The sequence below is a fragment of the Aethalodelphis obliquidens genome, unplaced genomic scaffold (genome assembly GCF_003676395.1).
Source record: "Aethalodelphis obliquidens isolate GAN/ISIS:26980383/991018 unplaced genomic scaffold, ASM367639v1 scaffold1, whole genome shotgun sequence".
NCBI classification, from domain to species: domain Eukaryota; kingdom Metazoa; phylum Chordata; class Mammalia; order Artiodactyla; family Delphinidae; genus Aethalodelphis; species Aethalodelphis obliquidens.
In genome coordinates, this window is record NW_020837945.1 from 107166800 (window position 1) to 107180198 (window position 13399).

Genomic DNA, 13399 nt, shown 5'->3' on the forward strand with positions numbered 1-13399 from the left:
AAAAAAAAAAAAAAAAAAAAAAACAAAACAAAGAAATAAATGACAATGAAAACACAACAACCCAAAACCTATGGGATGCAGCAGAAGCAGTTCTAAGAGGGAAGTTTATAGAAATTCAATTTCACCTCAAGAAACAAGAAAAATCTCAAATAAACAATCTAACCTTACACCTAAAGCAACTAGAGAAAAAAGAACAAAGAAAACCTTAAGTCAGTAGAAGGAAAAACTCATAAAAATCAGAGCATAAATAAATGAAATAGAAATGAAGAAAACAATTGCAAAGATCAATAAAAGTAAAAGCTGGCTCTTTGAGAAGGTAAACAAAATTGATAAACCTTTAGCCAGACTCAAGAAAAAAAGGGAGAAGACTCAAATCAATAGAATCAGAAATGAAAAAGGAGAAGTAACAACTGACACTGCAGAAATACAAAGGATTATAAGAGACTACTACAAAAAACTATATGCCAATAAAATGGACAACCTCGAAGAAGCAGACAAATTCTTGGAAAGGTACAATTTTCCAAGACTGAACCAGGAAGAATTAGAAAATATGAAGAGACCTATCTCAAATAATGAAATTGAAACTGTAATTAAAAATATTCCGGGGCTTCCCTGGTGGCGCAGTGGTTGAGAGTCCGCCTGCCGATGCAGGGGACACAGGTTCGTGCCCCGGTCTGGGAAGATCCCACATGCCGCGGAGCGGCTGGGCCCGTGAGCCATGGCTGCTGAGCCTGCACGTCCGGAGCCTTGTGCTCCGCAACGGGAGAGGCCACAGCAGTGAGAGGCCCACGTACCGCAAAAAAAAAAAAAAAAAAATTCCAACAAACAAAAGTCCAGGACCAGATGGTTTCACAGGCGAATTCTATCAAACATTTAGAGAAGAGCTAATACCCATCCTTCTCAAACTCTTCCAAAAAATTGCAGAGGGAGGAACACTCCCAAATTCATTATATGAGGCCACCATCACCCTGATACCAAAACCAGACAAAGATATCACAAAAAAAGAAAATTACAGACCAATATCACTGATTAACATAAATGCAAAAATCCTCAACAAAATACTAGCAAAAAGAATTCAACAACACCTTAAAAAGATTGTACACTACGATCAGGTGGGATTTATCCCAGGGATGGAAGGATTCTTCAATATACGTAAATCAATCAATGTGATATACCATATTAACAAATTAAGGAATAAAAACCATATGATTTTAATAGATGCAGAAAAAGCTTTTGACAAAATTCAACACCGATTCATGATAAAAACTCTCCAGAAAATGGGCATAGAGGGAACCTACCTCAACATAATAGAGGCCATCCATATATGACAAACCCACAGCAAACATCATTCTCAATGGTGAAAAACTGAAAGCATATCCACTAAGATCAGGAACAAGACAAGGATGTCCAGTCTCGCAAGACAAGGATGTCCACTCTTATTCAAGATAGTTTTGGAAGTTTTAGCCATGGCAATCAGAGAAGAAAAAGAAATAAAAGGAACACAAATTGGAAAAGAAGTAAAATTATCACTGTTTGAAGATGACATGATACTATACACAGAAAATCCTAAAGATGCCACCAGAAAGCTACTAGAACTAATCAGTGAATTTGGTAAGGTTGCAGGATACAAAATTAATGCACATAAATCTGTGGTGCTCCTATACACTAACCAGGAAAAATCAGAAAGAGAAATTAAGGAAACAACCCTATTTACCATTGCAACAAAAAGAATAAAATACCTAGGAATAAACCTACCTAAGGAGGCAAAAGACCTGTACTCAGAAAACTATAAGACACTGATGAAAGAAATCAAAGATGACATACACAGATGGAGAAATATACCATGTTCCTGGATTGGAAGAATCAATATTGCGAAAATGACTATACTACCCAAAGCAATCTACAGATTCAATGCAATCCCTATCAAATTACCAATAGCTTTCTTCACAGAATTGCAACAAAAAATTTCATAATTTGTATGGAAACACAAAAGACCCTGAATAGCCAAAGCAATCTTGAGAAAGAAAAACAGAGCTGGAGGAATCAGGCTCCCCGACTTCAAACTATACTACAAACCTCCAGTAATCAAGACAGTATGGTACTGGCAAAACAGAAAACAGAAAGATAGAGCAATGGTACAGGCTAGAAAGCCCAGAGATAAACCCATGCACATATGGTCACCTAATTTATGATGAAGGAGGCAAGAACATACAATGGAGAAAGGACAGCCTCTTTAATAAGTAGTGCCTGGAAAACTGGACAGCTACATGTAAAACAATGAAATCAGAGCACAACCTAACACCATACACAAAAGTAAACTCAAAAAGGATTAAATACCTAAATGTAAGACCGAACACTATAAAACACTTAGAGGAAAACAAAGGAAAAACACTCTTTGACATAAATCACAGCAAGATCTTTTATGACCCACCTCCTAGAGTAATGAAAATAAAAAACAAAATAAGCAAATGGGACCTAATTAAACTGAAAAGCTTTTGCACAGCAAAGGAAACCATAAACAAGACGAAAAGAAAACCCTCAGAATGGGAGAAAATATTTGCAAATGAAGCAATGGACAAAGGATTAATCTCCAAAATATACAAACAGCTTATGGGGCTCAATATCAAGAAAACAAACAACCCAATCAAAAAATGGGCAGAAGACCTAAATAGACATTTCACCAAAGAAGACATACAGATGGCCAAGAGGCACACGAAAAGATGCTCAACATCACTAATTATTAGAGAAATGCAAATCAAAACTACAATGAGGTATCACCTAACACAAGTCAGAATGGCCATCATCAAAAAATCTAGAAACAATAAATGCTGGAGAGGGTATGGAGAAAAGGGAACCCTCTTGCACTGTTGGTGGGAATGTAAATTGATACAGGCACTGTGAAGAACACTATGGAGGTTCCTTAAAAAACTAAAAATAGAAGTACTATATGATACAGCAATCCCACTACTGGGCATATACCTTGAGAAAACCATAATTCAAAAAGACACACGTACCCCAATGTTCACTGCAGCACTATTTACAATAGCCAGGACATGGAAACAACCTAAACGTCCATCAACAGATGGATAAAGGAGATGTGGTACATATACACAATGGAATATTACTCAGCCATAAAAAGAAATGAAATTGGGTCATTTGTAGAGATGTGGATGGTCTAGAGTTTGTCATACAGAGTGAAGTAAGTCAGAAAGAGAAAAACAAATATCGTATGTTGACACATATATGTGGAATCTAGAAAAATGGTACAGATGAATCTATTTGCAGGGCAGGAATAGAGAGGTAGACATAGAGAACGAACATGTGGACACAGAGGGGGAAGAGGAGGGTGGGATGAACTGGGAGATTAGGCTTGACATATATACACTACCATGCATAAAAAATAGCTAGCTAGTGGGAACATGCTATAAAGCACAGGAAGCGCAGCTCGGTGCTCTGTGACGGGTGCTCCGTTATGGGTGTGATGGGGCAGAGAGTGGGAGGGAGGTCCAAGAGGGAGGGGATATAGGTATACATATAGCTGATTCACTTCATTGTACAACAGAAACTAAGCCAACATTGTAAAACAATTCTACTCCAATGGAAAGAATATGATAGAAGAATGAAAAACAAATAGCCAATTGTGCCTTCTATACACAGAATAATACAAGACAAAAATTCTTGCCCTTATGGAACTTCTGTTCTTATGGAATATAATAGTTATATCAATAAATGTAAATGGCATAATATGTCCCATTAAAGACTCCTAGATTTAATAAAAACCAACAAACCCCCCAAATTTGTGCTATATATCAATATGAATTCAAAACAAAAGGACTCAGAAAGAATAAAAGACATTATCAGGCAAATGAAAACAAAAAGACAGAAAGCAGGGTTGAGATACTAAGTACAGGTAAGTTTAATTTAAAGACAAATTAACTGACCAAAAATATCTAGATTGTGTGGAGGAATATGCTTCTTAGTATCCTTGATACTATCGCAACACCAGAGGTATCTTTGCTCATGGAGAGTCCCCAATAACAGGTATTGAAAAATAACAAAGAGAGAAGAAAAGTAGGAGCTAATAAAAGGAAAAAGTGACATAAAAAGATATTTTTCTATTGGAAAATGATAGAATCCACCAATTATTGGCTGAGGTAAAGCTCAGTAGTATAAGTACCACACATGATCTTTTTGATTCTTTTCAACAAAAATCTAACACCAAATGCCATGTGGGTTCCATCTCTACTTGCACTAACTGTGTGATGTTAAGCAAGTCATTTAACCAATTTGGGATTCAGTTTAATCACTTGTAAAATGAGGTGGTGGGATGCAATGACCTTTCAGGTGAAATATATCTTTAATACTGTGATTTTACTGTTATCAAAATATATAGGACCTTGGTGTTTCAAATATATATGGAATACTGACTTAAACATAAAATATATTTGGAAGAAATTATTCTTGACTGTACCTTTCACTTTTCAGTGTTACAACCTCTTGCTTTGTCTGATTCAGAAGGGTTTTGGTTATTTCCAGTTCATTTTCTGCAAGATTAATTCTTCTTTTTAAGTCAGCTTCTTGCCTTTCTTTTGCAGTCAGTTCTTCCTGTAAAGTTTTATATATTTGTTGACAAGTCATTAAAGAGTCTTCCTTTTCTTTAAGCAATCTGGTGTGCCTAAAATGGAATAAGAAAAAAACCCAACCAATATGCATTAAATACTATGTTTTTATGTTTATCAAAGATAGATAAATATCTCATTTAAAACTAAAGAGTATAACTTTAATTTTTAAAATAAGAACGTTATGTAAATGAATAGTTCTGTGATTTAAACATTTTCCCATCCAGGCAAAGGCAAAATCAATGAAAGCTTCAATATATTATAAACTTGAATTAGGTATTGTTTATGTAAACAATACAATAAGAAAAGCTAAGTACATTTTAAATGTTATTTAAAATATGGTTTCAAATTCAATTACTAAAACTATTAAATAAAAAATTTGCAGTGTATACCGTGACTCAGAAATAATGGATTCGAACTTCAGTTTTCTAAGTTCTCTTTGACACTCATCAGCTTCATTAGATTTATTCCTAAAATAATACAAAAGAGGTTCAAATATTTTATTTCAAAATAGTTGAAGTATAATTTTTTTCCCTTTTATAAAAACAGGTTTTTCCTTTATTAATTTTCCTATCTTTATATTGTATTTGTGGTTACATATGCAGATTTCCTTGAAATTAGAAATATATAGTCAAAAGGTTTTTGTTTGCCAAAAAATAACCTAATCTGTTATTCCAATTATATGCGCTTTTCCATATCATTACTTTACTCATCCATAAAAAAATTTCTTAGCATCTTCATATTATTATTTCTTTAAAGAAATAAATATTCAGTCCACTTCTATAATGGCCAAGTAATCTCCTGTCAGACTGATCTGCATTTAACTAAAATGTCTAAGCTTTAGACAACATTTAAAAAGCAAACAAAAGAAAATACCCCTATGTGAAAGTGACCAAAAGCACGAAGATTCTGGAGGAAAGTTGACACTGAGAATAAGGTGACAGCCATGGGGTCAGGGTTTTTTGTTGCTTTTTTTTTAAATGATTTTAAACCTGAGGGCAGGCCCCAGTCTGCCCCATACAGGAGAACCAAAATTCTGATAGAAAACTGGTAGAAAACTCACAGTCATTCTGGCTTGAAGAACTACAAGACAGTGTTTGGGGACAACCACAGCTGCAGGAAAGTGAAAAGTGAACCCCAAATGGGAGTGAGCCAGTGGGAGGGAATCCCAAATACTGCATATAAACTCTGCCCATATGTCTGGCTGAGCCCTGAACTACAGGTGCCCTGGGCAGACTCCAAGCAGCCTAGTTAAAGATGAAAGAACTGAACTGAGATTTGAGCTGTTGCCATAGAGATAGAGTTTGCATTTTGAGGCCAACCAAATTAATTATCTGCTTAAAGTAACACCACCCCTACCACCAACAACAACAGTATTTAGAGAAATATAACAGAATCTAGAATTTCCATAACATAACATTCACAATGTCCAGAATATAAAAAAATTACTCAACATAGGAAGACACAGAAAAGCATGACCTATTCTAAAGAGAAAAGACAGTTAATAGGGACTGACTCTGAGATGACCCGGATACTGAAATTAGCAGACAAGGATTTCTGAAGGCACAGTTATAACTCGCTCAAAGACATAAAGGAAAATCTACTTTAATTCGTGAAAAGATAAAAAACCTCAGTAGAGAAGTAGAAACCATTAAAAAGAACGAAATGGAAATTCTAAAACTGAAATAGACATTTGTCTTGATCTTATATGATTCGGTTTTGTAACAATACTCAAAAAGTTAACATATTAAGAAAGATTAATATTCCAGTTTGTTTGTATAGACTTCTCATTAATAATTTATTATATGAATGTACCTTAAAATAGCTTTGAAAGCTAATTTAATACGTTTATAAATGTACAAAAAAATGTTAGATTCTTAATGGGTTTGCCCTACTTGCAAAATAACTTTAATTTCTAATAAACAATAATTTATTTATATCATGAATATGAACAGCATTTATTTTTATTCATTTATTTTCTTTTCTAGCTTACAATGATAAAATTGTAAGCTACAGAAAATTACATAAACAATTATATGATGAATTATTACAAGGAAGAAACTTTTGCAACTACCATCCATGTAAAAAAATAAAACCTAATCAGCTAGCCTAGAAGCTTCATGTCCTGGGCCCAATAATAGCCAACTCCCTCCTCCCTAAATTGATCATTCTCATGAATTTTATGGTAATCACTGATTTTCTTTGGAGTTGTATTGCCCAAGTTTTATCCCTAAACACTATACTTTAGTTCTACTTTTTCTTTTATGAAAAAAATGTTTTTTAAAACATGTTGTTTCCTTTATTATCCACTTTTTGTAAAATAGTTTTAAGTATTATACTAACATACAATAAACTGCCCACAATTTGGCAGATTTGACATACGTACAAGCCCATGAAACCATCACCGTAATCAAGCAGCACGTGAGCATACTTAGAGCCTAGATACTGGTCTCTAATACCCTTCACATTCAAAGGAACAAGGACTACTCAGAGAAATGGGTGATTCCAAGGCTGGGGCAGAGTAGCTATACCTGAAACAGTTTGTTATACCGAAAGTAAGGAAGTGCTTATGAAAGAGGACGGGATCATGTTTCAACGTCATAAGAGCCAGCCGGAAGTGGCCCCCAGTGGCTAAGCTTAGAACAATTTGTGTGCCAAAATAATTAAGTACAATAATGAATTATAAGCCATTGAACAAAACAGGAGTTCATGAATCCATACCAATAAGTAAATAAATAATGGGAAGAAGGGAGGCTCCTATTTAAAGTAGAATGCTGAGGGCTTACTAATAAATGGTCAGGGAGACTTGGAGTTGGAAAAATCATCATCTAGCAATGACTGTCATAAAGATTAGGTGAGGCAAAAATCATTAATGGATGCTGTATCTAGGGATAAGTGTTGATGAAAAGCAGAGCATGTGTATGTACCTAAAGTGTCTCTTATAGACTGCTTACTGGTTGAAAGAGAACAAAACCCCTCAGTACTAATACAGTGGAAAAATTGAGCAATACCTTGACCAGGTGATCAAAATTAACATCACCAACGAGAGGCAGATGATCATGTGCCTTTAGATGTGGTGCTCTGAGAAGTGCCCGTTCTCACCTATGTGGTTTTCTGGCTGAGAGTACATATCCTTAATCCAATCAAGAAGAAACCAGAAAAATACAAAATGAAAAATATTTTATTTAAAAAAGTATGAGGGGTTCTGCGTTCTTCAAAAATGTCCATGTCATAAAAAGACAAAGACGGACTGGAAATATTCCAGATTTAAGGAGGCTAAAGAGACATACCAAGTAGGCTGACCCTACCTGGACTATGTGCTAGAGGAGAAAATATTATAAAGGCCCACTCAGAAAATTAGAATATGGATGCTAGATTAGAATATTATTAATGTAATTATTGCATGTAAAATTATAACATTGATTACCCTCCTGGTTATATGAAGTATCACTGTCCTGAGGAAAGGCAGGCTAAACTATTTAGAAGTAAAGGGTCGTGTTGTATGTAACTTATCCTCAAATGGTGCAGGAAAATTTGTGTGTGGGTTTCAGGGGGAGAGAGAGAGAGAGAGAAAAGGTTGAGGGGACAGGGGTAGGGGTGAGGGGAAAAAACAAATGGGTTAAAACATTAATAATAGATGAATCTGGGTAAAGCCTATTTGTGTGCTCTTTGTACTATCATCATGTTTACAACTTTTTGTAAGTTTGAAATTATTTCCAAGTAAAACATTAGAAAATAAAGAATAAGGAAAAGAGTGACATACCATTAAAAAGTGAGCAAAGGTTGTACTAAGGTGAGTCACAAAGGAAAGAATACAAAGAGCCAAAGATGCAGGAGTACAAGTTTTCATTAAACTAGGATTTTTTTTTTTTCTTAGTTATACTACCCAGTATTAGCTAGGAAGTATTTACAAACACTGCTGAGATTATAAATCAATAAAATCTTATTGCAAGGTAATGAGTCATTATGAATTAATAGTCTTAAAAATATGCAAGTTTGAGTCTAGCAAAAATTATCCTAAGGAAATAACTGCATGTGAATAGAAAGATTTATCTCTATGAATTTCAAAATATCTTGCTTATAAAAGTGAAAAATTTGGAAATTTTAAAATACAAGGGATTAGAAAATAAGTTATGATTCATCCACAGATTAGAATACTACATAGCTATTTGATAACTATAAATATATCATGTAATGACATGGGAAAATATCCAGGATATATTACTAAGTGAAAATATGTTTAAAATATGCATTACTTAGAAAAATGGACTATAAGGATATCGAAATATAAAGATGATGGTTTTTTTTTGTGGATTCCTGTATTTGCCAAGTTTTATACCTTTACTTTTAAGTCAAACAACAATGTTCCTTTTAGAAATGCTTTGAGATTCAGCAGCCCCAGCCACAACTTTCACTCTATGTTCAGATTCTTATACACACTTTTCCAAATCTAGAGTCAGGGACAGCAGAACACCTTTAAGTGGTTATTTTACTATGTGGCCAATAAATTTTGGCTGCAATTTAAGAAAAAAAGGTCCCTGGGCAGTCTACCATCCCAAGAACTCCCCTCACTATGGTTATCTCCCACCCCCACGCCAGTTAAGCCACTCTTTTTATGGTCTGCCCTTCACTGCCCAACTGTTATCTTCCCCTTCATTAGGATGGGAGGAATTGGAAGGAATAGAAAGAATGCCTACATCTCTTTAAACACTGCATTCCTTCTTTTACCCTCAGCAAATAGTGTTAATCCTTTCTCTTCAACTGCTTTGCATAAGCCTTCAGAAAGGCCCCTGCTGCTCCTGCCAATCAAAGCAAAGGAAATAAGATAGAGTAGTTGGATATTTTCCTCTAATTTGAAAGGCAAGGGTCATAACATTCCACTTCTTTATGTGAAATAGCCATTCTTAAACTGCCTCCTTGATATTTCTACTTTGCTGTCCAAAAGGCATCTCAAATCTAACAGATCAAAAGCATTGTTTTGTATTTCCCTCACCCCCCTATCTATTTCTTTTACAAATTTTCCCACTTCATGAAATGGCACCAACTCATAATGATACTATTAGGTAACACCTTATATATCTCACACAAAGTTAAAACCAGCCCTTACTCAGCCCTTGTTACAGTTGAGGAAACTGAAAACAGAGAGGTAAGTAACACACCCAAGGTGACGTAATGCTAAGTAGTACTGCCCCAGCCGTCTGGATTTGGCTTCCAGGCTGTTAGTCACTATACTCTACTGCCTCTCAACTGTCTACCTGATGCTGAAAAGCCCCAAACCCCATCCTTTATTATTTCCTTTCTTTTCCAGTCCTCTTCCTCCCCGGCCACATCTACTCCATCAGTAAATCCTGTGAGAGTGACCCCTGGCATATATTTCTCTCCATCTCCACACTATAGCCTTACACTAAACCAGCCACTTCTCACTTGCATGTACGCTGGGCCTCCCACCTAGTCTCCCTGATCGCTCTTGCACTCCCACTTCAGTCCATTCTCCATGCAGCAGCCATGCCACCCTTTTAAAACAAATCAAATCAGTTCTCTCTATTGCCAAACCTCCAAGAGTTTCCCTCTGCCCTCTGCATAAATCCAAAATCCTCACTGGGCTTTGGACACACTGGTATATTCATTTCTTATTGCTGCTGTAACAAATTACCACAAATGTAGGGGTTTAAAACAACACAAATTTATTACTTTACATTTCTAAGTAAGAAGTCCTAAAATCAAGATGTCTTGAGGGCTGTGTTCCCCCTGGAAGCTCTAGAGGAGAATCTGTTTTCCTGCCTTTTCTAGCTTCTAGAGACCACATGCATTCCTTGGCTTGTGGCCCCTTCTTCCATCTTCAAATCACATTACTCCAACCTCTGCTTCCATCCTCACATCCACTTTTGTGACTTTGACCCTCTTGCTTTCATCTTATAAGGACCTTTGCAGTTATAACATTGAGCCTGCCTGAATAATCCAACATAATCTCCCCAGCTCTATATCCCTAATTTAAACATGTGCAAAATCCCTTTTGCCACATAGGATAATGTACTCACAGATTTCAGGGATTAGGACATGAAAATCTTTGGAAGCCGTTATTCCATCTACCACAACTGGCCTTCATGTTTCTTTAACTGGTAAAACTCACTCCCAAGAATTTTTTGTCCTTGATCTCTCTGCTTCCGGATGTTAGCTTATTAGCACTGTTAGCTCCTTTCTGTAACTCAGATCTTAACTCAAAGGTCATCTGGGGCTTCCCTGGTGGCGCAGTGGTTGAGAGTCCGCCTGCCGATGCAGGGGACACGGGTTCGTGCCCCGGTTCGGGAAGATCCCACATGCTGCAGAGCGGCTGGGCCCGTAAGCCATGGCCGCTGAGCCTGCGTGTCCGGAGCCTGTGCTCCGCTATGGGAGAGGCCACAACAGTGAGAGGCCCGCGTACCGAAAAAAAAAAAAAAAAAAAGGTCATCTGCCCAGGGATGCCACTCTATCAAAAGGACACCACTCTTCCCCAACATTCACATTCTTTTATGCCTGTTTTATATTTTTGCAGCACTTAATGTTACCTGAAATTACCTATTGTAGCTTGTCAATCTTGTTACTTCAGTATCTAGTGCTTGTACACAAAAGAGTCATGGCACATAACTGCCTCTCCATGAGCATTTTGTATTGAATGAGTCAATGAAGGAAACCTAGCCTGTTAAATCTAGGATCATGTGAAAGTGTATCTGTACTCTGACACTGGATTGCCACCAGGCCACCTGCTTTCTAGGCAAAAAATTCTCATGAATGATGACAGAAGAGGAAAATCAGGAGAACATTGTATCTTAGAAGGCAAAAATAATGTTCCAAGAACATCTCAACTGTGCAAAATGTTGCTGTTATTTGGTCAAGAGCTTTATAAACAAGAAATTTATGCTGGTTATGGCTGATTACTGCTTACAATTATTAGTTAAATGAGGAGGAGGTGGCTGCTAATAAAATTAAAGTGTAAGCATGTAACAAAGTTCCCCAAATTAGAAAGTATATTTCATATCACCACTTTAGACATATTCACTAGTAACTGATAAATTATAAATCATTTAAAGTGAATTTTGTTCTTTTCATTACATATGTGAAAATGAACACATTCACACTGTAAGCTATTTAAGCAATATATAAGTATATAGAGTAAAATAAGAGTCTCTATACACCCCGGCTCTCACTTCCAGAAGGAACTGTTGTAATCCTACCAATCATTTATTCAATGAATTTGAATCCACATATATTTGTATGTACATTCATATACTTTTTAAACATGAATGGAATCATTTTTCTGGAGCCATATTTTTAATCTCTAAAATTCCTAATAGTTTTTTTTTGGTAACAGCCTGTTCTTCTTTAATGGTTACAATCCTGGACATACTTTGAAGTATATCCTAACTTTAAAAATTTATCTTAACATCTTCTGTTTGCTATGTAACAATTTCTCTAGGTGTTAAAGCTTTTCTGTGTGAATTCAGAGGCATGTGAACAAGGCTGGGGGAAGGTTTTTCTCACATACCTGGTAATCTTTGGTTAGGTGTTCATCCTAAGCCTAAGATTCTGGTTTGTTGTCTGCGTTGCTGTTTATTGTTGCCCTAGATTGTTTCTGAAGGTTGTGATGAAGGGGCAGAGTATGGTGGGGGCACTGGAGGTTTGTCTTGGGATGTGGGGACCGTGGCCTCTGGGGTTCAGTAGCTGGCAGGCTCCCCAGCTCCAGTCCCCACACTCATTGCTTTATTCTGGGTGCAGATCCCTTGCAAATGCTGCTTCACACGGGACCTGTTGATTAGGGGTGGGGTGGGGCTGGTGAGGGGCCAGTGGCTTAAATGTTCCAAATATGATCCCTCAGAGTGGGCTTCATTGGATCACCTGAATCAGAATTGTATGTGTGTGGTGGGGGGAGTGCACTACAAATGCAGATTGCTCAGGGACACCCCAAACCCAAACTTAAAGCCAGAATGTCTGTGGGAATGGAGCCCAGAAACTGATCCTGGGATTGGGTCTGTGAGGGAGGTCATACTGTAATACACAGTTTCAGTAAACTATCCAGGATTCTTTTGCAGATTGGAGTTTGAGAACCACTGTTCTGATGATTTGCCTTATCCCACTCCCTTCTCTTTGTGTTAACTGATTCCAGGTAAAGTCCTGCCCGTCACATGCCCACCACACAATTGGTTTTCCTCTAGTTTATTCCTCTGCAGAGTTGACCCTTTTTATTATCCTTCCTATGTATTCTCTTTCAGGAATTCCTAAAAACTTCTCACCCTCTATAGCAGCCTTTCTTATTAGTCTTATTTACTTATCTTATCCTATATACATATATATAAAATAAAAGTGTTATTTCCTAGTTCTCTCTCCCTCTCTCTACATAAATATTTAAAAGTAATAAAGTTGCATTTCACAGCATCCATATTTTTCATTACTTCAGGAAGGTTTTCCCTAAATTAATCTAGATATTATGACACAAATAAATTTGTAGAAAATGTCATCAATTTTCAGAGCATCACTAACACTCTACCTCTAGTAAACATTACTAGTTACCTTCTGGACATGTACTATAGCTGTCTTCCTGGCCATCAAAGCCCCATTATCATCTGTTCTCAGGGTAAATCCTGCCTGACCTGAGCTAACTGTGGTAGTCCTGTTCCCCTTGCCAGTGATTCATTTAGGAGAGGGTATGTAAAGTGTTCTAGCCAAGAGATGTAAGGAGAGGGCTGTTTGGTGGCTTCTGAGAAATTTTTATCTCACTTCTAAGGAGACACCAGAAAAACAGGCCC

At 36.6% G+C, this 13399-nt stretch overlaps 1 protein-coding gene across 4 annotated transcripts in view; it reads right to left on the reverse strand.

Annotated features, from left to right (window-relative positions):
* LEKR1 (leucine, glutamate and lysine rich 1) overlaps positions 1 to 13399 on the reverse strand; it is a 276896-nt gene that overhangs the window by 66157 nt on the left and 197340 nt on the right. For all 4 annotated transcript variants that reach the window (XM_027113337.1, XM_027113346.1, XM_027113353.1 and 1 more), the window contains 2 exons: positions 5012 to 5089; positions 4472 to 4675 (listed from right to left, as the gene is read on the reverse strand). In XM_027113337.1, coding sequence (XP_026969138.1) covers positions 4472 to 4675; positions 5012 to 5089 — 282 coding nt within the window. The remainder of the gene's footprint in view (positions 1 to 4471; positions 4676 to 5011; positions 5090 to 13399) is intronic.